Raw genomic sequence first — 27,503 nt, 5'->3', positions numbered from 1 at the left:
TAAGCTTAGCACCCCAAGAGACATGCTGAGTGCCTTCACGGAATGTGGACCAGCAACTCATAAACCCTTGCATCTCAATGCCGCAAATCTGTCCTATACTGCAATCCCTCAATCCCTGCAATCTGTCCCAGGTTAGGACCAAGTGGTTACAGGGCTCTTCTCCTGTGACCTAGAGCTCCAGAAACCCACAAGAGATCAATGCATTTCCAAGATGATCAGCCCAGAAGCAGCCCTGCCAGGATCAGATCTCCACCTTCGTCACCTTCTGTCCCCTCATCCCCATATTTTGTCCTCCCAACAGACCATGAAAAGAGGAGCGAAAGAAGCTGAGTATCCCTTTTGAAACATAATGCAAGAGACTTTAAGCAAGAGACTTTCACAAGGCCAAGCACCTGCCCACTGTCTCTTAGTCCAGGGAGGGATCAGGTTTTCTGTTCTCACACCAGTATTTTCAAGTTCTGTAACTGCCACTGCAGACAGACAGGTGTGCCTTCTAAGCCATGGCTCCCTGCCAGCTCTGACAGTGATGTTACTAGGCCAGCTTCATCACAGACTGGATCCAGCCAGAGGTCAAGGTCATAATAACCTTACAGCAGAACCACCCAAGATCACAAGTCACTGGCCAGGTGATTCCCTCATGCACTCATTATTCAGCACATATTTACTGAGCCCCAATACGTGCCAAGTACTGGGCGAGACACTCTTGTTCAAATCCCTGATGGACTGGATTGTAACATTCAAGCTGGTCCTGCAGAGCGAAAGCCCTTCAGCATTTAGCCTACCACAGGGCTTTTCTGCAGCCCTCCTGCCTTGCTGAGGTGGAAGAGGAGGTTTCTCTGCCCCCCAGGGTAGGGAGCAGTCTGAGCTCTAACCCGGATCAACCCCCACCACCACATGCTCATACCCGAGCAGGCAGGTGCCCATCACACCACTTACTTTTTGTTGGTTGTTCTGACAACGACACAGCGCTCCTTCTGGTCCACAGAGACACTGTAGACATCCTTAGGGTATGGGAGGTTTCGAATTCGCCACTGGAAACTCATCTTGGTGTCCTTGCGCATGAAGATGGGCTGCAAAAGCCAAATCCAAATCAAGGACTGTTCCCAGAGAGGGGTAGGAAGAGACGGCTCCCCCTCCACCAAGCTCAACCTGGCACACAATGGGAGACCCTCAGCTCCTCTCCCCAGCTCCCCTCTGATGCTGCTATTACCGTGACATCCTAAGTCTGAAGCCCTCGCCCTGGGACGATCAAGCCAAAACCCTTTGGGTATTTATTCAAGCAAACATTTCTAGAGCACTATGTCCAGGTGGGCACACTGGAGATGAAGAGGTAAACAAGACATGGTGCCTGTCCTTGAGAACCAGCAGCCCACTTCCCACAGCCTTCCCAAGACACCTGAGACACATACGTTGGCATTGCTTTCTGTGATGAGTTCAGGCCCCAGGCTCCCTGCTCCTGGGACTGCTGGCTCTCCCACCTCAATCTGCCACTGGCCCAAGGCTCCCAGGGCACTCTTCACACGCCACTTCCTCACTGGGGAGAGAAGGAAGCAGTGGATTAGAGGAAAGAACAGGGCCCTGCTCTTTTCTGCTGAATCACTGACATATATATCAGGTAACCAGATCAGGATAAAAGTAGGAGCTGCAGGCCTTCACACTAGCTTTGTCCATCTGAGCAGGGACCTCACTACCTCTGAAATCTCAGGAGAGCATTTCAATATTAGAAAACTTGTAAAGCCCTTATCAAAAGGAATTGGAGTGCGCAGATGAAAGGAATTGGAACAAAACTCTGCAAGGTGCTAAGTAGAGTTCAGACACCCCCAGGTGTGACTTCAAGCACAGGGAAGATGTGAAGGTTATGAAAAGGGTAGCTACTGGTAACAGAAAATGTGGATCCCCAAAACTGAGAGCTGACAGTTTTCCCTCTAAAAAAAAAAAAAACGTGCAAAGGAAAAATGAAATCAGAGGGTAAAAGGTGATAAGCAGATCTGTCTCATGACTCAGAAAATCCAAATATAGACATTCACTCATTTCAGATGTACCTGCCTTAAAATAGCCCCAGAGCTGTATTTACAGGAAATTTTAGGCACATGCCATCTTTTAAATGCATTACTTATGAGAGATCTAATGTAAACTTTTTGTAGCATGGAATCATCCTTTTATAATGTGAATAATAATTTCTATTTTATAACCCAGATGTTTTTTGTTTTGCTTTTTTGGCTGCGCTTGCAGCGTGTAGAAATTCCTAGAATGGGGATCGAACCTGTGCCACAGCAGTGACAATGCTGGATCCTTAACCCTCTGTACCACAAGGAACTCCCTACAACCCAGATGTTTGCGAAAGATTTTTTTTTTTTTCCAGGAAAGTCACATGCCTTATGGAAATTCTAAGAGAAAAGATGAGTTCAGTAGACATTACCTAAAGGCCCCTGCCGAGATGCTCAGGAACCCGCTCAGCACCATCACGGTGACCGCTGTCAACATGCCCAGGGCCGCAGGGGCCTTTCCCAAGCGCGACCCTCCTGTTCCTTCCCTCCCCACAGCACAGGGGGGCTTCCAGCCTGGCAGCCCCAGCGTCGCTCCAGGCCAGCTGCCGTCCTGAAGCTGCTGTGAGGAGCTAAACAACTCAGAAAGCGCCTGGCATCCTATCGCAGTTGCTCCTTTTTCTGGGCCGGCGATGGGGTGGTGAAAGCGGCATTGCAATTCTCAGGATGGGTTTCTTTGAGACCTTCTGAGCAGCTGTGCCAAACCCAAACACCCTCATTGCTCTAAGTAAGGCACACAAGCTGAACACAAAAGTGTGCTGTAAAATTAGAATTTTCCCTTGAATATGTGCTTTTATAAGGTCTGTTGCATTCTGCAGTGTGATTTTATTACGTCTCAGGGCCAAAAACTCTCCCCAGAAACACATTTCCAAGTTTATAATGAAAACTAATAAGGAAGAGTAAAACTTGGAAATATGCTTTATAGGCAACTTTTTTTTCCCTCACAAATACTTGTACTCTCTTAAGTGAATGGACTGTGACCAGGAGTACATCCAAACCTACTCACGTAATACCTCGCTTAACTGGAAGCCAGCCTTCTGGGGCCCTGTCACAGTTGCAAATTCAGAAGTGACAGATGCCTCTAAGCAGCGGCTTATGGTGACTCAATCCATGTATCTTGCTCTGTACTGGAGGAAGGATCACTCCCAGATTCTCACTCAGACATGTATAAAATGCTATGTGCAGAATAAAGCAGGTAATTAATTTTTTCCCAGGATACTGAAAACAGCACCATGGGCCAGCTCACACTGAGGGCAGTGTTAGAACTAAGCGGCATGTGGGACAGTTTGGTGTGAGAGCACACAAGCAGACTCAGACCCTGATGGGACTGTGGTGTAACAGAACACAGTCATCAAGCTCCTTTAGAAAGCATCTCGTCCAGGAGTTCCCGTCGTGGCGCAGTGGTTAACGAATCCGACTGAGAACCATGAGGTTGCGGGTTCGGTCCCTGCCCTTGCTCAGTGGGTTAAGGATCCGGTGTTGCCATGAGCTGTGGTGTAGGTTGCAGACGCGGCTCGGATCCTGCGTTGCTGTGGCTCTGGCGTAGGCCGGTGGCTACAGCTCCAATTCGACCCCTAGCCTGGGAACCTCCATATGCCGAGGGAGTGGCCCAAGAAATAGCAAAAAGACAAAAAAAAAAAAAAAAAAAAGAAAGCATCTCGTCCAATACCTGTATTTTTCACGTGAGAGACGGCATTCCCTCCCTGCCTGCTCGCCTTCAGCCCTCGCCACCTCTCCAGGGGAGAGTGTGAAGAACTACCAAGGCTCAGAGAGATAAACTAACTTGCAAAAGCCACAGCTAAAATTCAGGTCTCCTAACTCCACAACCAGAATATGAAGCATCAGGAGTTCCTGTTGTGGTACGGCAGAAACGAATCCGACTAGTATCCGTGAGGACGCAGGTTTGAATGCTGGCCTCACTCAGTGAGTGGGTTAAGGATCTGGTGTTAGATCAGGTGTAGGTCGAAGATGCGGCTCAGATCATGCATTGCCGTGGCTGTGGTGTAGGCTGGCAGCTATAACTCTGATTTGACCCCCCAGCCTGGGAAATTACACATGTCGCGGGTATGGCCCTAAAAAGCAAAAATTTTTTTAAAAAATTAAAAAGAAAAAAAGCAAAAACAAAAGAATATAAATCATTAATAAAAGCCTAACTTATATTCCACATACAGTCAATAAGCATATGATATTTAGAAAGGTTCACTTTTTTTTTAAGTAGCTCTATTTCTTTGTTATATTTCAGCCTTTAAAGGAAAAGTTTTGATTATTTGAAAATGTAATTTATGAAAAACACCCCACTGTATGGGGCTCCTGTGATCGGGGTAGCCTGAAGCACATGCCAGTGTGGCCAAGAGAGGAAATTCCCACCCCACAACTTCCTGTCTACTCTTTTATCCAAGGAATGTTGAGTTTTGAACAGAAACCTTTCCAAGGAGTAAGTCCCTAAGGAGGAGGAAAGTCAGCTACCGATTTCCCTACTGTTGTCCTTAAAAGCCACTCAGATCACAGAAACTTGGACCCTTGGCTGTTTCACTTTAAAAACAAACCAAAAACCTCGGGATTAATTTGTTAGAACACAAAGTCAGTCTCCCTACTCATTCCCTTATGACGTAAGATCCAATAAGTGATTTTGGTGAAGTCTTTGTTATTTCTCCCATGGACATGGGCAAGAATGCACACATGCAAATACACACTGTCTTGTCTTTCTTGTCCTGTCTTTGTTCCTGAACTCAAGGACAGCTCCTGCGGCAACAGAAGACTGTTTCCACCTGCTGTCACTGTGATTTGATTATATGTTAAACCCAAACTGGTGTGTGCAAGGCAGCTCCCCGGGATGCTGTCATATCTTCCCGGCTGAGCCAGGGCCAGTCCTTGGAAAGGAGACTTTCAATGACCCTGTAAAGAAGAATATATGAAGGAGGCAGCGCCTGGGGCCTTTTTCCTAAGTCAGCAGGAAGCAGGCTGATGTTCCAGACTGCTGAAAGGAGGCCCCATCTTTCAGGTGGGCTGGAAAGTAGAGGTCCTAAAGGCCTCTTTCCCCAGAGCTCCAAGCCCTGGCCCACTTCCAATGTGGATAATTACATTCCCCTTTCCTAAATACTCCCTGCAGCTTAAACTGGATGCAGGATTCTTCTTTTCTGCCCTAAAACACTGCAACATTGCTATGTGGCTATTAAACAGCTGCCACGTCCCATCCCTGAGGAGGCTGAAGGGAATCGAGTGGGTCATTTATAAAGCCGGTGAAGTGCTTGGGGATGAAAGTGCTCAATATCCTCCAAATGCAGCCTGGGGTGGTTAGGCTGGCGGTCAAATACCAAAGCAGATTAAGCCGGTAATCCGAATGTAATCGCTGGGGGATGGCCTGCCCTTCAGCCTCTGCCCCCCTGGACATGCTGTGTTCTTCTGGGGCTGGTTTGAAGTTCCGATCATTGTTACGGGCCCTTCAGTTTTTTTCCTCTATGAATACACATACAGCATTCGTTGTGGGGGGTGGGAATGAATAGCATTGAGAGGGTACGAAAAAAAAAATATGACACTACTATGCTTATTAACACCAACTGGAAGAGCTCCGACCCAGACAGATGTACGATTGGCAATTCTCTCCATAAATTACTTTCTGGGTTTTTTGGACAGAAAAACAGTTTGGTCAATTATCCAATTTGTATAATTAGCTGGAAAATGGAAATTATTCCCATTTACAACCACAAAAACCCTGTCCATATTTTGCTTCATAGAACGCCCAAGTGAAAGTCAGCTTAGGCCCTGGAATTATTTATACTTAAAATTTAAAAATGAAGAGTATTTTGCAAGCTGGTGGGGGTGGGGTGGAGTAGGGTGGGGTGGTTGGAGATGTATAAGAAAGAGATCAGCTGTTCAAAGGGCCCAGGGGTTTGAGTGAGGTGTTCCTTGCTGCCAGTTTCTGTCCTGCTCTCACTGGCCACTACTCGGGTCATTCTGGGGAAAACAAAATGTAATAAAAAAAGCAAACAGGATTAAATATTCTCAACTCCCAACAGCATGCTGCTGTGGATTAAAGCATAGGCTCTTAATCAGACAGACCTAGGCTTACTTAAATCCTAGCTCTGTAACTAAATAGCTACATGATTCTGAGCAAGTGTGTAACCTCTTGAAGCTTCCATCTTTTCTGACTATTATAAAGACAACAGGAGTTCCCATTGTGGCTCAACAGAAATGAATCCAACTAGTAACCATGAGGTTGCGGGTCTGATCCCTGGCCTTGCTCAGTGGGTTAAGGATCCAGCATTACCATGAGCTGTGGTGCAGGTCACAGACGAGGCTTGGATCCTACATTGCTGCGGCTCTGGCGTAGGTCAGCAGCTGTAGCTCCGATTTGACTCCTAGCCTGGGAACCTCCATATGCCACTGGTGTGGCCCCAAAAAGCAAAAATAAATAAACAAATAAAGAAAACAGTACCTACCATATCAGGCTGTAATGAGGATGATTCATATAAAGCACTTAGCATGACAACCGATAAAAGTCCTAGTATTAATATCATTATATTAGGTAAACTTTAGCCAAACAATGTTCTCCTGTGAATCTCCACTTCTGCTTTTAAGAAAAAGGAATTTGGAGGCCACTGTCTGTGCTCCGCCTGCCATGAGGGAAAGTGACAGGTTCATGTGGGATGCTACAAATGCAGGAAACTGGACTTGTTTTTTCATTTTAATTTCATGTCCAAGCACAACTAAGAGGCCAGGGTTTTATTTGTTTGTGCTTTTACAACCACAGCAGCAATAGCTGTTTTATTTGCTCTGTGTGGAGAAGAGAAGTGGGGCTGGGAGAGAGGAGCTGTGGCTCGTCCCTGGCGTGGTAATGGTGGTGGTCAGCCCACGTGACCTCTGCTTTCATAAGCTCGCCCCTTTTAGACATTCCAAGGCTGTCACCCCGCGGGAGTGCTATAAATTACAATGCATTGTGAGAATATTACTACTGTATTGGTTTCCACCAAATCAGTGTCATATGCTAAACACATCAAGATTTTTAATAGCACTGGACTAAACCAATTGGGACTGGAGCCCAAGCAGCTCATAATAAGGAGGGATCAACACTCCACTCTGCAACTGAACATGCGCAGGACACACATTTTAAGACTGGAGACTAAGAGAATGCAAACCAGTGTAATCTGTGTTGTCGGTTCCAGACATTTATGAGCTGTCAGAAAAAGGGAAAAAGAAATTCCCTCGCCAATACTACCTGTCGATCAGGCCCAGGAAGAAATTAAAGTCAAGAATAATGACAAGAAAATAACCCAGTCCATGATTCCATCATTGGTCTTAGCATTTCAGGTGAAACTTAATAAAGAAACCAACTCCCACTGCTGACAACCTCAGGCCCTGCCTGGGTCAAAGAACCAGCCACTAGCTCTGGAAAGTTGGTTAATGCTGACGTGTATACCTGAGAACGGAGAATGGACAAATCAAATGATTTCCAGAAATCCAAGCTGGAGCCCCTAATTCATGACCCTATCCTTAGAGAAAAAGGGCAACAGGAATGAAAGTGACAATGCTGCAAAATCACCATTTCTACTACTCCCAACATTCTCCAAGATGAGGGACATATTTAATAGAGCCACCTTGGAGGCAAAATCAGAAGCTCCTGCCTCTTACACTTGCTTGTTCCTCATGTGGCTTCAGAAAACAAAACGAAAAACAAGTGAAAAAACTTCAGGGAGGAGTTCCCATCGTGGCGCAGTGGTTAACGAATCCGACTAGGAACCATGAGGTTGCGGGTTCGGTCCCCGGCCTTGCTCAGTGGGTTAAGAATCCGGCGTTGCCATGAGCTGCGGTGTAGGTTGCAGACGCGGCTCGGATCCCGTGTTGCTGTGGCTCTGGCGTAGGCCGGTGGCTACAGCTCCAACTGGACCCCTAGCCTGGGAACCTCCATATGCTGCAGGAGCAGCCCTAGAAATGGCAAAAAGACAAAAAAAAAAAAAAAAAAAAACTTCAGGGAAAGCCTGCCCTTACTTCTAATTCCACCTTCTCTGTAAAGCTTTTTCCCAATGGTTTCTCTACATCCCCATTCCCACCTTAGAAGAATTACTCACTCTCTCATTTGTCTGGGGCGGGAGTGAGGTTTACTGATCAAATGGATGCCACTCCATCTCTAATGTCCAGCCTATTCTCGAACAATCTTGCCTCAAGGGCCTCGGTGTCCCTGAGCTTCCACATGTGGTGCTGGGCTCTGCCCTGAAGCCTCAGCAGGTGTGTTTACCTCTGCTTAGGTCACCCCAAATGTTCCTAAGAGCCTGCTGGGGCCCCTGTCACTTACCGAGTAGTTCACTTGTCTTCTCATCATATTCTTCCGCCATTTCCTTCCCATCTGGGAACAAATAGTGCACCTTCCTTCTCCCTAGATACAAAGGAGAGAATGCCTTACCCCCAGCCTCCTCTTGCCTTGGGCCTTGCAAATCAAGGGATCTACCTAGGAAACATTAACAGCCTTGGGGGTATTAAAATACCTTCCCAGGAGTTTCCGTCGTGGCTCAGTGGTTAACGAATCCGACTAGGAACGATGAGGTTGCAGGTTCAATCCCTGGCCTTGCTCAGTGGGTTAGGGATCCGGCATTGCCGTGAGCTCTGGTGTACGTTGCAGACGCGGCTCTGATTCTGCGTTGCTGTGGCTCTGGCGTAGGCCGGCAGCTACAGCTCTGATTGGAGCCCTAGCCTGGGAACCTCCATATGCCACAGGGGCGGCCCAAGAAATGGCCAAAAAAAACCTTCCCAGAAGTTTCTGCTGTGGCTCAGTGGTAATGAACCTGACTAGTATGGTGAGGACGCAGGTTCAATCCCTGGCCTTGCTCAGTAGGTTAAGGATCTGGTGTTGCTGTGAGCTGTGGTGTAGGTCGCAGATGCAGCTCTGACCCCGCGTTGCTGTGGCTGTGGTGCAGGTTGGCAGCTACAGTTCCAATTTGACCCCTAGCCTGGGAACTTCCAGAGCCTCCCAGGAACTTGTCAACCATTGCCCACCGCTACCTTAAGACATGTCCTGGGGCAACTACTTTTCTAAGCTTCCTCTGAACAAGCCTTCACTCTGATGATTCTTCTACCAGCAATAACTCCAAACTTCTCCCCAACTGTGGAACTCCTCCTTGCCCTTCAAAATCCAGCTCAAATGTCACTTCCACTAGGAACTCTTCCTAAATAAACCATCACCCCTAACCACCTTGGCAAAATTCACTGCTTTTTATTTACGCCTCCTTAGTGCTTTATTCATATACATAGAGGAGCATTTATCACATAGTATGATGGTTTGTTAGGTTTTTTTTGGCCACACCTGTAGCATGCACAAGTTCCTGGGTCAGGAATCAAACACACACCACAGCAGTAACAACACTGGATCCTCAACCACTAAGCCACCAGGGAACTCCATAGTATGATGCTTTTTAAAGCATCTATTTCAAGAAAGATATATTTATCTTTCTCTCCCCAGTTCCTAAAACCAAGCCTATGTGCTCAGGATTTGAACTGGGTTTCCCTGACCAAGGCCTGCCGCTAGCCATGCTGTCACTCTGCCCTCTTCTGCACATCTCCAGGCCATTCCCATCACACAGACACATGATGTTAGTCTCCATGTGTTTTCTTCATGGCATTTACCTTGGTTATGACTTTATATCTACTTGTGTGATTTGATTATTGCCTGTTTCTGTTACTAAGATAAGAGTTTCATCCCCCCACCTATGGTTTCCCTAACACCAAATACAGCACTTGGCATACTTTAGAAGCTCAACTAAACACTGATTGAAAGAACAGATGAATATTGATTCATCTTTCATTAAAAGAAGGGAAGAACCTAAGGGTGTCTCCTAGCCCTGCTCTTCCACTGATATAGTATAATCCTAAGTATTTTCTTTTTTTTTTTTTTTTTTTTTGTCTTTTCTAGGGCCGCTTCCCTCAGCATATGGAGGTTCCCAGGCTAGGAGTCCAATCAGAGCTGTAGCCACCGGCCTACGCCAGAGCCACAGCCGTGTCTGCAACGTACACCAGAGCTCACGGCAATGCCGGATCCCTAACCCACTGAGAAAGGCCAGGGACCGAACCCACAACTTCATGGTTCCTAGTTGGATTTGTTAACCACTGCGCCACAACAGGAACTCCCCTAAGCATTTTCTTAAAAGTGGCTATATAATTCCCCTCCTTTTTTTTTTTTTTTTTTTTGGTCTTTTTAGGGTTGTACCCATGGCATATGGAGGTTCCGAGGCTAAGGGTCAAATCAGAGCTACAGCTGCTGGCCTATGCCACAGCCACAGCAATGCCAGACCCGAACCACATCTTCAACCTACATCACAGCTCATGCCAATGCCAGATCCTTAACCCACTGAGCAAGGCCAGGGATGGAACCTGCGTCCTCATGGATGCTAGTTAGATTTGTTTCTGCTGAGCCATGACGGGAACGCCCTTATTTCCCATATTTTTACAGATAGGTAAGTAGATACAGGTGCACTCCTCAATGAGACTAACAACAGAGGACCAATGTCCAATAGATAGGGACTCAATATATCCATGATGAATAAAGCTCAAGGCCCTTAACCAGCTGAAGATGCCACTAGCCAAAACTTGAAACTGTATCTGATCTACCAAGCCTTTCCCCTGTTCATTCACTCCCCTGAAACATAGTTCCCTCAAGTCATTCCTAAGGTGTATTCTGGGGAAACTCACCCTCAGACTTGCAGGGCCTCTCAGGAGGACCCTAGGTTACACCACCTTTAATAATTTTTTTGGCTCATAGAGCTAGAAGAAGTTGTCCTGTCAGGAATGGGGTCCAAGGTGCTGAGGGTGTCTGGCTGACCCTCTTTTTCCCTGGAGTCCAATCATAAGTGCAGGCAGGCTACGGTACTTACTATGGGCCACACACTTTTCATGTATCTCCCTTATTATCCAAAATCATATAATATTTATCTACACTTTATCCTAAAATATATTTATTCTACATGTATATATGTATGTGAATATAAAAATTTTTAAGTCTATTAATATGGTATTTTGGTGAAAGAAAAAATAGATATGTTTGAGTGTGTATGCGTGGAAAAATATAAGTTTCTGTGCAGAAATGTCAACTGTGATTATCTCTGGGTGGTAGGATTACGGGTGACTTTTTTTTATATTTCCACAATGAACATAGATTATTCACGAAAAAGTGTATTGGGTTCTCATTACCAATAGAAGTGATGCTTGATGGGAAGACAGTAGCCACCCACATACACATTAGGAGGGTAAATCTACAGGAGGGGTTTGACAAGACACTTCCACATATTTAGGGGGTTTTTTGTTTTCTTTTTTGCGGTTTTTGGTTTGGGGGGAAAAAAACTAACAATGTTGGTTTGTGATGTTACTAACAAAAAATAACTTAACAAAATCCTAGCTGATGAAATATTTGTTTAAATACTGCCCTTTGACCAAGCAGGGACTCAGATAGATTTTTGTACACCCTTGTTCACAGCAGTAATTATTCACAATTAAAAGAGTGGAAGCAACCCAAATGTCCATCAACAGACCAACGGATAAACAAAACGTGGGATATACATACAATGGAAGAATATTACTCAGCTTTAAAAAGGGAGGAAATTTTGACACAACTGACACCATGGATGAACCCTGAAGACATTACGCTGAATGAAATAAGCCAGTCACATAAGGACAAATATTGTATGACTCCACTTATGAGGTTCTTGCTACAATCAAATTCATAAAGATGGAAAGTAGAACGATGATTGCTAGAGGCTGAGGATAGTGAGACCAGGGAGTTAGTGTTTAGTGGGCAAAGAGTTTCAGCTGAAGAAAATGGAAAAGGTTTAGAGCTGTATGGTGGTGATGGGGGCACAACAATGTAAATCTACTTAATGCCACAGAACTGTAGGCTTAAAAATGGTTAAGATGGCCAATTTATATTATGTACTTCTTACAATAAAAACCAAAACCACTGTCCTATGAGATAACGTGCAGAATCTTTAGTTTGGCATAGCAGATCGATCATCACATACCCCAATTCACCTGCCATCTTTCTTCATTCTCCACCATTTCCCCTCAATGCTCCTTGAAAAAAGAGACCTTTTATTCACGCTTGCGTCCTAGCACCTAACACCTGACACAGTGTAGGGGATATTATGACAGACCAGGTGAATGCCTCAGTCTCACTAAACATTTATTAGGCCCCTAGTAATCAGCCATATACTTTCACACCTCGTGCCTTCACACATGCATCCTTCTTCTTGGGATAACTATCCCTTTTTCTCTATGAGAAAACACCTATTCATCTGTTAGGACCCATAAACATCAGCTCTTCTGTCAGGCTTTCCTTCAAAGAGATAATCACTTTCACCTCTGTGCGCTCAGAGAATTTTACGAAGAGTCCAATCTCTGTTTAACACACACACACATTTATTTACATTTCTTTTTCCTGACCACTCGGTGAACTCCTGGGACAACATGCCTTTTTTTTTCTATCTGCTCTAGTACACCACTTGACACACAGTAAAAGCATCCCTAAAATGCTGCCTGAACCAATGAGCAAATGACCAGCTGATTTCAGTTGCCACACTTTCCTCACTGGTCTCTGCCTGTGGATGTCAGTTCCTGCTGGTTTCCTGAAAGCTACAAGAACTCAGACCTAATTCATTCTGGCTGTCAAGAGGGTCCAGGAAGGAACCCTAAAGCACTGGTCAGTCCTAAGATGGGAGAAAGAAAGTCAGGACTCCATACCCCTGTGCCCACCTCTTCCAAGTCCAGCCCCGGAGTGAGGGTGGGGGCTTACTTTGTCTCCCTTAAAGATCCAGGGACCAATTTAGAGGCTCACTTATAAACATGATATTACAGCTGTAAAGGACCTCAGAAGTAACAGAGGTAATCCATCCACCTCATTTTACAGATGAAGAAAGTAGGTTCAAACAAGTAAAGAGGTCGACAAGAGAGCCCACTAAATTAACGGAGTCTAGAGTCGTTAACTAGAGCCCAGGTGTACTGCCTCTCTGACACTAGACTGCTTTCAGCAATAGAACCTCCACATTGAGGTTCATGGAATCCCACGTCAAGATGCCGTTGTACCACTGACTAACTGAGGGAACTTGGGCTGGTCTAAAATCTTCGATTTCAGTTTCCTCTTCTGTAATGGGGTGAAAATTTAACAGCCTCCCCGGACGGCGGTGAAGAGCAAATGACAACGAACGTGAACGAAATTATTATTACTAGTAACAGAACTCAGAGCGGAGGAGGGTGGTGTAGAGGAAACCAGGGGTGTCCAGAGACGCGCGTCCCAGTCACGTCATCTCTCTGGGCCTCAGTTTCCTCGGCAGGACCTGGCCTGGCTGGCGGCCACGACCTTCTAGCTCTGCCTTCCCGGAGGCACAAGCACAGACCCTGTGGGAAAGGACAAGGGAGCTCGCGAGGGACCTCGAGTTACCGTCCTGCAACAGCGCCGTCTTCTCGGCCGCTCGGAGACTCTCCAGCCAGCCGGTCACCGCCATCTTCCCTCCGCCCGGCCGCGTGCCTAGCCGCTGTCATGGCAACGTTCCGCCTAAGGCCACTTCCGGCTACCCCGGAAGACGTTCCGGGCGTTTGCTTTTTCCTCCCCCTCCCGTCCCCCAACCCCCGCGCCCTTCATCCGCTCTCATTGGCTGCTCTGGTGAGTAGTTTACTCATGCCCACCACCTGTGATCCATCAGGCCCCAAGTTGACCCCATCCTGGACTGAATCCAGGAAATGGAACCCCACCCCGGCCCGCAGTCGGGAGTCCCTGGCGCGCGCCAGCTGCGTACGGAGCTGTGCCCCACACCTGCTGGCGTCTTCACCACCCCCAGCTGTGAGGCCTAGAGTGCCCCTGTCCCAGAAGGCGCCCCACACCTGCTACAGTCGTTCATCTCCCCGCAGCTGCGGGCCTGTGCGCCCCCGTGCCGAGAGGTCTGGTCGGAGACCAGGGCAGGTGCAGAGCGTTCCCCCCACCCAGCCTCTCTAACCTCCGCCTGCCACCCCAACCCCGGTTTTTCGTCTGTGGGTCTGTGATGGGTATAAAGATTATATGCAGGTTCTCCCCAGTCCTCACTCCTCTTGGGAGTCCAAGACCTTACTAAAGATGTGATCCATTCCTAGCCTGGCATCCGTTTTGGTAAAGCCCTTTGGAAGTGGGAAGCAGCAAGAGCAGACGCTGCACACTGAATCTTCAGAGCAACCCCCTGAGAAATGATATTGTTTGGCGCCCCTCAAAAGCTCTTCCAAGAGTTCCACTCTTCCCCTCATTTCCCCCAGTGCTCTGACTTTGAAAAGCTAGTGAGTGTAGAGCTAGGCTAAACCACCCAAGTTCACTTAGGTTTTTGGGAGACTCTTGGGAACTAGGCTACTGCCCCCAAGGCCTAGTCAGTACACACCCCACCTTCACAGTCAGAGAGGTTGTGGAGCCTCACTTCTGCGTTTCCACATGACAGCTGCCCTGATCAACCCTCCAACAGAAAGACCAGGATCCAGTCATATCTCAATGGACCCCAGGGGCATCTTGAAGGCATTTCCCAAGCGGAGGAAAATTCATACCAGTCCATCATCAAAAGCACTTGCAAAGATTCCCAAGAGGGAAGATGGAGAAGAAGCAGGAGGTGAGTGGATCCACCCTCAGAACCCTCATGTACTTGAGCCTCAAGCTTCTACATAGTTCATGTCCAGAATCAGATATTACAGCTGACTCTGCCGTCCCAGAGCCTGCGGGTTGGTTTGTACCTGCCTTATACTAGGCTTGGTTCCCAGTCTTTGACAGGCAACTTGTTGAGACCTCCATCAATCAGAAGAATTCTTCCTGGTCCCTAAGGAAATGACCCAGCAGAATCCTGTGCTCTTTGTGAGATTGTCTGCTGGCCAGAGGAGGGGATCCAAACAATTTAGTTATTTTGTGGCTAAATTGGCAACTAGATAGCAAAAGCTTACCTGGTGGCCTGGGTTGGGGGAGAGGAATTATTAGACTGTGAGGCTTATAATGGCAAGAGATTTGCCATGCATGATACATAACAGGTGCCTACTAATTTTTTTTTTTTTTTTTTTTTTTTTTTTGCGAGCCACACATGCAGCGTATGGAAGTTCCCAGGCCAGGAGTCAAATTGGAACTACACCTGCTGGCCTATGCCACAGCTCAGAGCAATGCCAGATCCTTAACCCACTGAGCAAGCCTAGGGATTGAACCTGCATCCTCATGGATACTAGGTGGGTTTGTTACCACTGAGCCACAACAGGAAATCCTAATATTTGTTGAAAGAGTAAATGATCAAATGCAGTGATATAGGGTACCTACAATGCACCAGACACTGTGTCAGGTTACATCAGAGAATAGGACATATCAAAATCCTTGCCCCTTCCACCGAGTAATGGCCCATGAGGAAATTAATGTATGCTTGTGGCGGGCTGTCTGGTTGGAGGAAAACGATTAGGGGAAAGGGACTGTGAAGAGTTCATTTGGATCATGTCCTAAAGTATGACAGTAGGCATCTGGATGTCCCCTCCACAGAGTGGCTGAGCTCCGTGCGGGCACATGTTGTGCCCACTGGCATTGGGCGAGCCCGAGCAGAACTCTTTGAGAAGCAGATTGTCCAGCATGGTGGCCAGCTATGCCCTGCCCAGGCCCCGGGGGTCACTCACATTGTGGTGGATGAAGGCATGGACTGTGAGCGAGCCCTGCGCCTCCTTAGACTGCCCAGGCTGCCCCCAGGTGCTCAGCTGGTGAAGTCTGCCTGGTTGAGCTTGTGCCTGCAGGAGAGAAGGCTGGTGGACACGGCAGGATTCAGCATCTTCATCCCCGAGAGGTGGGCTAGTCCTAGTCTTTTCTCAGATGTTTTCTTGAGCACTCTTAAGTTATTAAAAATAACTTATTGTCTTAATTGGACACATTAAAAAAAGATTTCAGAGTAGAGAAGGATTGGAAGCAGAGAGAGGGCAAGACTTTTGGTGTCTTAACCTCCCAACACCATTCCTGCAGGTACCTGGATCAAGCACAGCTCAGCAAGGCAGGCAATGACTCCTCTACTTCCCCTGGAGCCCGTGAGACTCCGCTCAGGACAGCCCTCTCTCCTCCCTCTCCTCCCACCAGACCTGTATCTCCTTCTGAGAGGACAGAGGAGTTTGCGAGCATCCAAGCACAGGTCAGGAGCCTCCCTTCCCCTGGGAACTAGATCACAGAAACAGGGAGAGCCTGGTGGTTGTTCAGAAATTCCCAGCCCTCTGAGAGAGGAAGGCTGTCTTCACTGTGAAGCCACTTAGCTCTTCCCAGCACTCATCACTCCTGCATTTGCTCAAGCCACATCTGCCACATACCACTGAGGATCCTAGGGCTGGACACTGGGGGAGCCAAAGGGAACACAGCCCCACATTTAAGGAGACCCAGATCTGATGCAGAAGACCAGCTTCATTCTTGGGTCTGACTAGGAAACTCAACCCCTACTTCTGAGGAGCCCTCCTCAAGGAGGGCCTGAACTTAATGTCTCTTCTCCTTTCCTACCTCAAGCCCGGCTCTGATGGTGACACCAGTGATGGGGAAGAGACCCAGGTTAGTGCAGCTGATCTGGAAGCCCTGATCAGCGGCCGCTACCCCACCCCCCTTGAGGAAGATGGAGAGCCTAGCCCAGCCCCCAAGGGCCTGGATAAGTGGGTCTGTGCACAGCCTTCAAGTCAGAAGGCGACCAACCACAACCCCCACATCACAGAGAAGCTGGAAGTGCTGGCCAAAGCCTACAGTGTTCAGGGAGACAAGTGGAGGGCCCTGGGCTATGCTAAAGCCATCAATGCCCTCAAGAGCTTCCACAAGCCTGTCACCTCCTACCAGGTACCTGGGGGCCAGGGAAGGTTATGTGGGGCGGTGGGGAGGGGTCCTTCTCTTTACTGGTCAGAGATTGGTGGAGACACCAGTCACAAGTAGGGATCAGGTAGAGTGGTTAAGATTTTATGATTCTGAGACTTGCACAAAGGAAAAAAGTAGGAATTTTAATGAAAGCAGATTGGCAAAATCTTGGTAATTATAGAAGCTGGGTGATGGGAACTTGGGGTCCATTATACTAGTCTCTCTACTTTGGAATTTTTTTCCATAATAAAAAGTTTTTTAAAAGTTTAGACTCTGGAGGCCAACACACCAGAGTTTGAATTCTGGTTCCCATCAATCACTAACTATGTGACTTTAGACAAGTTACTCTTTTTTTTTTTTGCCTTTTTTTTGCCATTTTCTTGGGCCACTCCCATGGCATTTGGAGGTTCCCAGGCTAGGGGTTGAATTGGAGCTGTAGCCTCTGGCCAATTCAGAGCCGCGTTTGCGGCCTACACCACAGCTCACGGCAATGCCAGAATCTCAACCCACTGAGCAAGGGCAGGGATTGAATGTGCAACCTCATGGTTCCTAGTCGGATTCGTTAACCACTGAGCCACGACGGGAACTCCTAGACAAGTTACTTAAACCCTCTGAGCATCAGTTTTCTCAGTAAAAAGGGACTAAGAATAGTAGAAACACCTGTTCCCATGAGGACTCCATGAGATGACCCCTGTAGTGCAGGTTCTGATACAGGGTAAAGTGTCAGTAAATGTCCTCTCCACTGTTGCCATGGTGATGGTGACTCGGTCCCTCATTACCGCCTTTCCTCTGCTGCCTCTGCTGACCTCTGTTCCTTTGGGAACCAGCAGACAAGTCCAGCCCACTCCGCCCAAACTTTTTATCTTCACCTGCACCCAAGCTTTACACAGCTACCTGTTACCAGCCATCCAGGACACCTGCTAAAGCAGTCAGCTTCCCCCACTGGCTCTACCCGCCCATCTGCTCACTCTTCCTTCCTGCCTCTGCCTCCTCTTCCTCTAGGAGGCCTGCGCTATACCCGGGATTGGAAAGCGGATGGCTGAGAAGATCCTAGAGATTCTGGAGAGTGGGCACCTGAGGAAGCTCGACCACATCAGCGAAAGCGTGCCTGTCTTACAGCTCTTCTCCAACATCTGGGGAGCTGGAACCAAGACTGCCCAGCTGTGGTACCATCAGGTCAAATGCTGTCCCAGCCCCCACTTCAGTTTCGCTATATCTTATCTTACCCTTATGCTCTGATGAGAATGAACCCGGACTGTAGGGAAACCACTTTTCAAAGGGGCCAGGGCTCATGCTGATCCCTCTCTTGGCTCCAAGAACCACCCTGTTGCTTGTTATCCTTGAGGCTTCATCTGTAGTGTAGCCAGAGACAAGAAGTGTGTTTCTCCTGAGGAGACCAGGCCTTAGGGCTGAGTATCCAGATCAGTGGTTCCCAAACCCAGCCATGCCCAGAATCACCCCCAGCCCACTGGAATCATGAGCCAGTTTTAGGATTGTGGCCTGGCTGGATTGGGGTATGTCTTCTCTGCCGCCTGCCTTTCCCAAGTCCCACTGATGACAGACCCAGCTCCTGGGTTGGTCCTGCTTCAGGCCTTTCTTAGAGTCTGGGGGTGATAGAAGCCTCGTGTGTGTGTGTGCACACGCGCGCGCACACACACTGCCTCCTCATTGGTCCTGGATCCTCATAGCCTTCCCATCTGGCTTCCTTTTTTCAGGGTTTCCGGAGCCTAGAAGATATCCGAAACCAAGCCTCTCTGACTACCCAGCAGGCCATTGGTCTGAAGCATTACCATGACTTCCTGGACCGCATGCCCAGGGAGGAGGCTTCAGAGATCGAGCAGACAGTAAGCAGATGTCCCAGGCAGTGAGCACAGCCAGGCCCTACTCTAAGGTCAGGGCCTGGCCTGAAACCAAGAACTCTTGATCCCTCAACAGGGCAGCCCAGCGGGCAGAGGAAGCTGTGGGCCACCGGCCACCGGCGCTTGGGAGGAGTGGGGAAAGAGCAAGTTCAGAGGGGTGGGGGGGCTTTAGTAGGGAAGGGTGCAACACCGGCTGTCTGTGCCAGGGTTCTCAATGTTAGGCAGAGTTAGCACTGGCTTAGGCACTAGAATGGTGTTAGGACTAGGTTAACGTTAGGGCTAGATTAAAGATGGATTATCGTCACAACTCCTTGAGGGGGAGTTCCTGTCGTGGCTCAGTGGTTAATGAACCCAACGAGGAACCATGAGGATGCGGGTTCGATCCCTGACCTTGCTCAGTGGGTTAAGGAACCGGCGTTGCCATGAGCTGTGGTATAGGTTGCAGATGCAGTTTGGACCCTGTGTTGCTATGGCAATGGTGTAGGCCAGCAGCTATAGCTCCAATTTGATCCCTAGCCTGGGAACCTCCATGTGCCATGGGTGCAGCCCTAGAAAGACAAAAAAAACAAAACAAAAAACAACAAAAAACCAACTCCTTGAGGGTATTGGGATTTGAACTGGGCTAGGTTAGGGTGGATCAGGGCAGAGGTTCCTAACATTCTTTTGATTCACAAAGTTCTTTGAGAACCTAAGGAAAGCCATGGACCCTTACTCTCCACACTTTTTTAAAATGTACAAAATTTTACATCTCTCTCCACATACATGCCCTCTGTACCCCACCCGAGGCTGGCTCAGGGGTGGGATTAGTGCTGATGTGGAAGCACAGTGCCCATAGGATTAGGTTTAGATTTAGAGAAAAGCTGGGTCAGGAGTTGAGTTCAGGTTAGGCCTGAATTAAGAGTATGGTTTTCTTAGTGTTGGATGCTTTCAGTTAAGGTTTGTGGTTGTCCTAGAAATCAGGTTTGGCCAAGATTAGGGTTTGCTTTAGAGTTGGGTTAGGGATTAATTTCATATAAAACCTCGGTTAGAGGGAGACGAGGGTACACTTAGGGTTAGATGTATCAGAGTTGGCGTTTGGATTAGGGGCTAGTTTGCTCACTTTAGGCTGGGACTCTGATAGGGGGATGTGGGCCGAGCTCAGCTGCAATCAGCCTCCAGCTCTGCTCTGGGCCACATGACTATGAGGCAGTATGGAATGGACAGGCAAGCCCCTTTGTCCACCCATCACCCGGCCTTAGGGCTAGTGACAACCTGCCACTCAGCCACGGTATCTGGGCCTGGAGAATGTCCCAGCAAGGCTCCAGCCCCGACCCTCTGGAACAGAGGTGGCTCCCCATCTGGCCCACTCTCCCCACTTACAGGCTCCAGCCTTAGGAGGTTTTGATGGGCTTACTTATCCTGGCCTCCTCCCATCCTCTTGGGAGGCTCAAGAAGGGAGTTGAAGGGATTAGCAGAGCCTGCCTGTCAGGAGGATCGAGGTACCCGGCAATCTCTGGGTCCCAGGGTGGAGACAGGGAGGCCATCTGCATAGGAAAGGCCTCAGCGGTTCTGGGGTGGGGCTGATGGGCTTATCCCCGTCAGTGTGCAGCGATCCTTCAGTAGACAGTCTCCTCTGGCTCCGTGCCCTCCCCAAGAGCCCCAGTCCTCCACGTAAGGATGTGGACATTGGCTCAGAATTGCCTCCACTTTGCTCTCTCTCCTTCCCTTTCCAACGTGCTCAGTTATATTTCTGGGCTCCGTCTCCCCACCCAGGGCGCCCTGCCAGCCACCTGCTCAGGCCTCAAGCCCCAACTCACACTCTGACTTTGGCTCCAAATCCCAAGAAACTAGGGGCTGCCGAAACCTGGCTGAGGGCTTCATGGCACCTGCCCTTTGTCCCATGTGGAGTCTCACAGACCTGGACATGTGGGTTGGGCAGAAGCCCAGAGAAGGTGTGCCTCTGCTCTCAAGGAGCTCCGACGAGAAGGATGGATACCTACCCTCAGATCCAAGCACCCCTTCTCCTGCCTCCCCTCTGCCAGCCCCAGTGGTGTGAGCATGCTTTCTTCTCTTTCCTAGTGAAGCCAGGGAACGGCCATTCCCCAGGGTAGAGCTCTGCCCTCTGTGTCTTGGGGCTCCTTCCCTCAGCTGGGGTCACGGATCCAGGGACTGGCTGGGGACACAAGGGCGGCATGCGGGCCCCCAGGTCAGGGGAGCCCCCGTGCTGCCGTGGAGAGGAGCTCCCCTCAGGGCTTGAGGCCCACCTCCCTCACCCACTTGCTGCCCTTGCTCAGGTCCGGGAAGCAGCTCAAGCCTTCAACCCCGGGCTGCTGTGCGTGGCCTGTGGTTCGTACCGACGCGGAAGGGCAACCTGTGGTGATGTGGACGTGCTACTCACCCACCCGGACGGCCGGTCTCACCAAGGCATCTTCAGCCGCCTTCTGGACAGCCTCCGGCAGCGAGGTATAAGCCCTACATCTGGGTGAGCAGGTGGGCACGGGCAGGGTGGTGCCCAGGAGGGACAGCCTCCTAATCTCCAGGCCAGAAGCAGGGGACGGATGCTCTCTCGTGGCCGGAGCCACTTCCGAGAAGAGATGCCTCAGTTCCCCACACCTCCCGAGAGGTGCTCAGTTAAACCAGCAGCCGAGTGTCTCGGCCGATGTTTCTGTGCCGCCAGAGGGGAGGTGGGGAGGAATTGCTCTTTTACAGAGAAGGACACAGGCCCAGAGAGGGCAAGGTCATCCAGCAGACCAGTGACGAGCTGGGAATAGAGGACCCCGGGATGATGGGGACAGGCCTGGGAGGTGGGAATGACCCAGGGCCTGGCTCTCGGCCTCCCAGCAGCCCTTCTGTGTTGGGCCAGGGTTCCTGACGGATGACTTGGTGAGCCAGGAGCAGCACGGCCAGCAGCAGAAGTACCTGGGCGTGTGCCAGCTCCCAGGGCCAGGGAGGCGGCACCGACGCCTGGACATTATCGTCGTTCCCTACAGCGAGTTTGCCTGCGCCCTGCTCTACTTCACCGGCTCTGCCCACTTCAACCGCTCCATGCGGGCGCTGGCCAAGACCAAGGGCATGAGCCTCTCGGAGCATGCCCTCAGCACGGCTGTGGTCCGGGACGCCCATGGCCTCAAGGTGGGGCTTGGCCGGGTGCTGCCCACCCCCACCGAGAAGGATGTCTTCAGGCTCTTAGGCCTGCCCTACCGAGAACCAGCTGAGCGGGACTGGTGACCCATGGCTGGGGGAGGGGGTGTCAAGCGGGACCATCCCTCCAGCCTCACCAGGCTGAACCTCACTACTTCAGCCACCACCTCCTCTCGGCCTGATGGAAAGGGCCAGCCAGCTTCCAGGGTCTGCCCAGCCCTCTCCCCGCCAGGAGCAGGCTGCTGCCCCGTCTGCCTCACCATTGCCCCTGCCCCATTTGAAGCAGGAGCTGGTGCCTGGTTTGAAGCGAGCTTCCTGTGCTAAAGGCCCAGGTGTCCCTAGAAGTGGGATGGGGGCTGTGGGGAGAGGCACGCAGCTGTAGCCCAGCATCACCTAAGACCCTTCAGAACAGGAGAATGAGCCACTCCACGTGCCCTCCCTCTGGCCACCCCACTTCCTGTGCAGCTGGCAGTGTGGAGAAGAGGCACCCCAGGTTCAATGAGGACCGCATTTGAAGGCTAAGGGGCCCAGTAAAGTGCACTTGACATTCAACCTGCCTGGTGGATCTGTGAGCTGCTGAGGCCTCGGCCCACCCTCTTCCACCTGGGCAGGGACAGAGATAGGAGCTGAATGGGAGCCCAGAGAGGCAAGTTAACTGCTCTCCAAACAGGCCAGGCCTGAGCCAGTTCCTGAACAACTCAGAAGGGGACAGGAGTGGACATTAAAAGGGAGAATGCGTGGAGTCAGGCCCCGGGAGTTCCTCTCTACCCATCAGCATCTCCTGTGGGCCCTGCCCTAGATCACGTGATATGGGATGTGAACAAAGGTGACAGAGTTCATTAGGAGCAACTAAATGGTGACCTGTGTGCCATTGACAGGGCTGAGGCAGTCAGGGAGGGCTGTCTGGAGGAGGTGAGGGGCAGTTTTGGGGACAACTAAGAAACCTACTTTAGTGAGGATGCTGGGAGTCTAGAGAAGGCTGGGCTGGTAGAGGACTGAAAGATGAGCTGAGGGCCTTAGTTTGATAGAGATGCTAGGAGAGTCCAGCTAGTGGCATCAGGATGGTTTTGGAGGCTGAACCTTGCAGGACAGGGAACAACTGGTGAGAGCAGAGAGGAGTGGGAAGGTTTGGGCATACCGAGCATAAAGAATCCCAGGCTCAGGCAGAAGGGATCTGTGCTGGAGGAGCAGCGAGGGACCTGGAGAGGCCCGGGGACATGGGGCCTGTGAGGCAGAGCACGAGGGGAGTTCTGGCTGCAGAGATGGGCTCCGGGGCTGCAGCTGCTGGCCATGTGGCAGGGAGGGGCGGGCGCTGAGTCCTGCGTGTCAGTAACTTGCAGAGTCCCTGAGCCGGCCTCTATTGGCCTGGTCTCAGGGGAACCCAGCAACCTTGAAATGGGCCCCCTGACTCTGGTTCAGAACCCCGAAGTCCAAGCTGTAGGGCCTTGCTGGCATGGGTCGTGCCAGGGAAGGAATCAAAAGCCGTGGAGTCAGGGAGCCCCCTTCACAGCTCAGTACCAACCAGAGAAGCCACATCAAAGGGCCGGAAGCCTTTGTGACAGGCAAACCTCCCCTCAAAGCTTCCCAGGGAGGTGTGGCTGCCCTGGGTCTGCAGTGAACAAGAGAAGCTGGGATATCTGGGTCCCCCAAGTGTTAGGGCTGCTTTTGGCCCCCCTTACAAGCTCTGCTAGTTGACTCTGGGCACCTGCCACCATCCCCAGCAAGGGGCAGAGGTGGCAGAAGCCCAAAGCCTGGCTATCCGTCTCTAATGTGGACATTGCTCCTTCCCTCCTTTTGCTTCCACTGAGAGCCCCACCCTGCTCAGCAGCCTCTCCAGACCCAGAGGGGCAGGGCCTCCAGGGCTAAGAGAAGAGGGGACCAGTGGGTCACAGGATAACTGAGCCAATGACACCTTCCTACACACAGGAAGGCTTTGGAACCACGATGAGGGACAGTGCTGACTTCTGAACCTGGCCCCCTTCCTGCTATCACCTGGGGCAAAGAGAGGAGGGAGCCCCCCCCCCCCCCGCAACCAGGAGACTCAGAATTCCAGAGACCACCTTCAAATCATACAAATTCCTGGTCCCACCTCCTGGCAAGAGCAACAGGAAATCATGGGTTAAAGAGGGAGAATGCCCACACCCACCAGAGAGACCCATCCTGGAGGTGGTGTCCTCTGAGCGGCTCAGTCTGGCACAGGAGCCCAGGAGACAGCTAATGGAGGGATGCTGCATCTTGAGAAAGGCTGCCTGGTTTGAGGGAGGGGGCAGTTCTCTGAGTCCAAACGGCAAAAGGTGTGTTGAGGGGGGATCCCCAGCCACTTCAGAGCCCAAACCTGCATCCTGCTGGAATGGAGACTGGTTTCTGAAGCCCTGGTGGGAGCTGTAGGACCCCCAAACCACCTCATCCCCTGGTTCTGAGGAGAGGGAGAGGAGCCCATAGGCCTGCCTCCTGCCCCAGCCCCCTCGTCATCACTCTCCCCAAACCAGAGTAGTCTCTGGCCAGGCCACAAGTGTGTGCCTCCCCAGAATGTCCACAGCCTAATTCCTGGAACCTGCGACTATGTTACCCTACTTGACAAAAAGGGACACTGAAGATGTGATTAAGGTTAAGGATTTTGAGATGAGATTAGCCGGCAGTTCTGATGCAGTCATGAGCCCAAAATGGAGAATCTTTCCTGGCAACAATCAGAGGGCAGTGTGACAATGAGAGGAAAGTCCGAGAGATGCGATGCTTCTGCCTTTAACGATAGAGAAAGGGGGCAACCAGCCAAGGAATGTGGGCGGCCTCTAGAAACCAGAAGAGGCAAGGAAACAGACTCTACTCCAAGTTTCCGTAACAGAAAGCAGCCCTGCCAACACCTCAGGTTTATTCCAGAGAGACCTGTTCAGACCTGAAACAATACAACTGTTTAGTAATAACTTTGCATTGTTTTAAGCCACTAAGTGTATAGAATTTGACACCACAGCACTAGAGGACCATAGACAGGGTGTGTCTTGGCCTCTCCCTGCACAAAGTGAGGCGACAGTGGGTGTGAGCAGGACCTGCCCTGAGGTGGAGGAGGTCCCTGGAAGTGCGGTGGGGGGTGGGGGAGGGAAGGGAGCCTCCTCACACCGAGTAGGGGTGGGGCAGGTGGTAGGCAAAGCCAGGGGCGCCCTCACAGACTCGTTGCCACATGCTCAAACTGAGCGCTGGGTCTCCCGGCTTCCCTCTGACAAAGTACAGTCCTCTCTGGGCTGCTCGGCCCCAACCCTGCCAACCTGGGAGCCTCATCTTTTCCCAGGGCCTGGGGTGATAAAGTTGGCCCAAGACTTGCACTGAAAGGGGAACAAGACCAGGCCAAGCTTTCCTCCTGGGTTCCCGGCTGCTCCTGGGGGAGCAGGTGCGGGCACAGGGCCAGAGCCTCCCAGGCCTGGAGGGCATGGCAAGGTGGGCAGGCCCAGCCGCCTCCTGCCCTCCAGGGCCCGAGGGCTGGGGATGAGAAACCTAGGCCCTTGTGCTGCTTCTCCATGGGAGAGTTGAGATTCCTGTCCGTTTAAACGGAATGGGATGCCTCTCGCCAGGACTAGGGGCGACCGCTCGGAGAAGACATTGGCCTCGCTTCTTCACTCCCCCAACAGAAGAGCCCCTTTCCAGGCCCTCCGCCCCTCTCAGGGATCAACCTCACAGGGCTGCTACAGCGGTTGGGGCACCTGCTGCTATCTAGACTCTGCAGACGCGAGCTGCCCAGGCCCAGCCCTGCAGCCCTCTGTACACTGCCCTTCGGTCCAGGCACCAGTTTTCCAGAACCCCCGAGCCACTGGACAGCCCTGCTTCCGAGCTCTGGGACAGAGGAATCCTCAGGGCTGAAGTCCCCAAACTGGCCTGAGACCCTGGGCCGAGCCTCATCCTCATCCTTTGAACCAGGGCCTCTGCAAGCCTTGGTCCCCCACACTGGAGGTCAGTGCAGAAGCCAAGCCCCAGCGAAAGACCTAGAGGAAACATTCCTGCAAAAGGTCCCAGAGATGAGGAGAGGCCCCAGCGGTGGAGGACCTGGGAGCAGGGCCCTGAGGATGCCATGGGAGGGCAGTCCAGGCACTAGGCCAGGGGCTGCTGCCCGCTGCTTCAGTGGCTGTGGAACCTTGGCCTGACCCTTCGTTCTGCTGGACCCAGGCCTGGCCCTGACCAAGCTGGCCCATGGCCCCGGACATCGTGTTCCTTCCACAGTGAGACCCCCTTGGCCTGACTGCCCTCACCCACCAGGCTCCGGTTCCCTCAGCTCTGCTGCCACTGTGCCTGTGCTGCGTGGCTGTCTGCCTGTGTGCCGCAAGGACGTTCCCAGCGTTGTGTTTGTGCGCTCTGGGTTCGTGATTTTGCATCTGCACACGTGTGTGGACAAGCCGGGTGTGTGTCACTGTGTTCCCCAATCCAGATCTCAGCGTGCATGACCCTGTGTCATCAAGGGCTGAGGCAGGGCCTGGGGGCTGGAAGGGGGGGGGTCCCCGGAGTCCCCTGTGGTATGAGCGGGAACTGCAGAAGGTGGTGGAGCCCCATGGGCTCCCGACTCTGGGTCCTTGTGTCCTAGAGGCGGCCGCAGGGCGGGCCGCCTGCGTCAGCCTTGAGCGGCCATCAATAGCGCGCGGTTAATTAATTTGATGGGAACAGCAGGGACCGCCGTTTGCATTTAGTGAAGTTCCAGGAACTTCCAACCTCATCTTCATAATTGGCCTCATAAATTGTAAGAAAGAGAGAGATCAGCAAAGCGGGAGGGAGGAGGGGCCGCCCGTCCGTCCTTATTTAATTTTATTGCTGAAATTCATCTTTTTAGCCTCCTCCGGAATCGGCTCTCCCTGCCGGATTTGCCTAATCATGATAAATTAATATTCATTTCCCCGCCTCTTACCCAGCTCCCGCGCTTGGATGGAGTTGGGGAGGGTCTCCTTCCAGCCCCTCTCTGCCAGGCCTTGGTGGCAGCCTGTGGGGTGGGGACCCACGCAGCGGGGCTTGCCTGCAGAACAGTAAGTGGAGCCTGGGGGAGGGCTGGAGGGGAGCCTGGAAGAGGGGCTCTGTCACCCTCAAGGGACGAGTTGGGTGGGAACGTGGGGGTCACTGACTGGGGATCCCAGATGAGAGACTATGAGGCCTCAGCCCCTCCCTAGGCAGGAACAGCCCAGAAGGTCCAGGGTGCTGGGATGGATTACCCCTGCCCAGCTGGGGCTGGATGAGAAGGGCAGGAGAGGAGAAGGTCCTTTTGAGACCCAGAGGCTGAGATTGGCAGATGGGTTTGGGGGATGATTTTTTTTTTTTTTTTTTTTGCTTTTTAGGGCCACACTCACAGCATATGGAGGTTCCCAGACTAGAGGTCTAATCAGACCTACAGCCACCGGCCTATACCACAGCCACAGCAACGCGGGATCCGAGCCGCGTCTGCGACCTACACCACAGGTCATGGCAACGCCAGATCCTTAACCCACTGATCGAGGCCAGGAAATGAACCCGTAACCTCATGGTTCCTAGTCTGATTCACTTCTGTTGTGCCATGATGGGAACTCCTGGGGGATGAATTTTGAAGGCCAGCTCCAGTTACGAGGTGGGAGAGGGGAGGGGTCTATTGCCCACCTGGCTTGGTCTTTGCCACACCCACCAGCTAGGTGCAGGCTACCTTGCCCTGCACAGACT

The 27,503-nt window shown here is 51.1% G+C and overlaps 2 protein-coding genes across 15 annotated transcripts in view; one reads left to right on the top strand and one right to left on the bottom strand.

Moving 5' to 3' along the window:
• Positions 1-27,503, bottom strand: part of DPCD (deleted in primary ciliary dyskinesia homolog (mouse)) — a 37,092-nt gene that overhangs the window by 6,446 nt on the left and 3,143 nt on the right. For 2 of the 7 annotated variants that reach the window (XR_014826811.1, XM_001926725.5), the window contains exons 1-4: positions 13,459-13,539; positions 8,335-8,415; positions 1,410-1,534; positions 937-1,070 (exon numbers count right to left, since the gene is read on the bottom strand). Coding sequence is in view for 4 of the 7 variants with exons in the window: in XM_001926725.5 (XP_001926760.1) it covers positions 937-1,070; positions 1,410-1,534; positions 8,335-8,415; positions 13,459-13,522 (404 nt within the window). In the remaining 3 variants the exon portion in view is untranslated. Of the gene's footprint in view, positions 1-936; positions 1,071-1,409; positions 6,409-7,461; positions 8,008-8,334; positions 8,416-8,524; positions 8,570-13,458; positions 13,540-27,503 lie in introns of those variants that run through there. The other 5 variants (XR_014826812.1, XM_005671394.4, XR_014826813.1 and 2 more) reach the window with 4 other exon arrangements.
• Positions 13,609-24,766, top strand: POLL (DNA polymerase lambda). 8 transcript variants are annotated; one of them, XR_014826810.1, is made up of 10 exons: positions 13,609-13,680; positions 14,477-14,641; positions 15,541-15,835; positions 16,009-16,171; positions 16,534-16,851; positions 17,869-18,042; positions 18,582-18,710; positions 20,999-21,167; positions 21,568-24,123; positions 24,234-24,766. XR_014826810.1 is itself a non-coding variant. In XM_084995245.1 (9 exons), exons 2-9 carry the CDS (start codon positions 14,527-14,529, stop codon positions 21,930-21,932), a joined length of 1,452 nt encoding a protein of 483 aa, XP_084851371.1. In that variant the 5' UTR covers positions 13,609-13,680; positions 14,501-14,526; the 3' UTR covers positions 21,933-24,766. The 8 variants fall into 8 exon arrangements, 7 of the variants coding, with proteins under 7 accessions (XP_084851371.1, XP_005671452.1, XP_005671453.1 ...); XM_084995245.1 differs by having other exon boundaries at positions 14,501-14,641; positions 16,534-16,575; positions 21,568-24,766; XM_005671395.4 differs by having other exon boundaries at positions 14,501-14,641; positions 21,568-24,766.

This window comes from Sus scrofa, chromosome 14 (genome assembly GCF_054392235.1).
Source record: "Sus scrofa isolate SSC_HxYL_T2T_F1_AM1 chromosome 14, Sscrofa_HxYL_maternal_Yorkshire_Landrace_v2.0, whole genome shotgun sequence".
Taxonomy (NCBI): Eukaryota; Metazoa; Chordata; class Mammalia; order Artiodactyla; family Suidae; genus Sus; species Sus scrofa.
The sequence above is the reverse complement of the archived record's forward strand: the minus strand, read 5'-3'. Positions and strand labels throughout refer to the sequence as shown.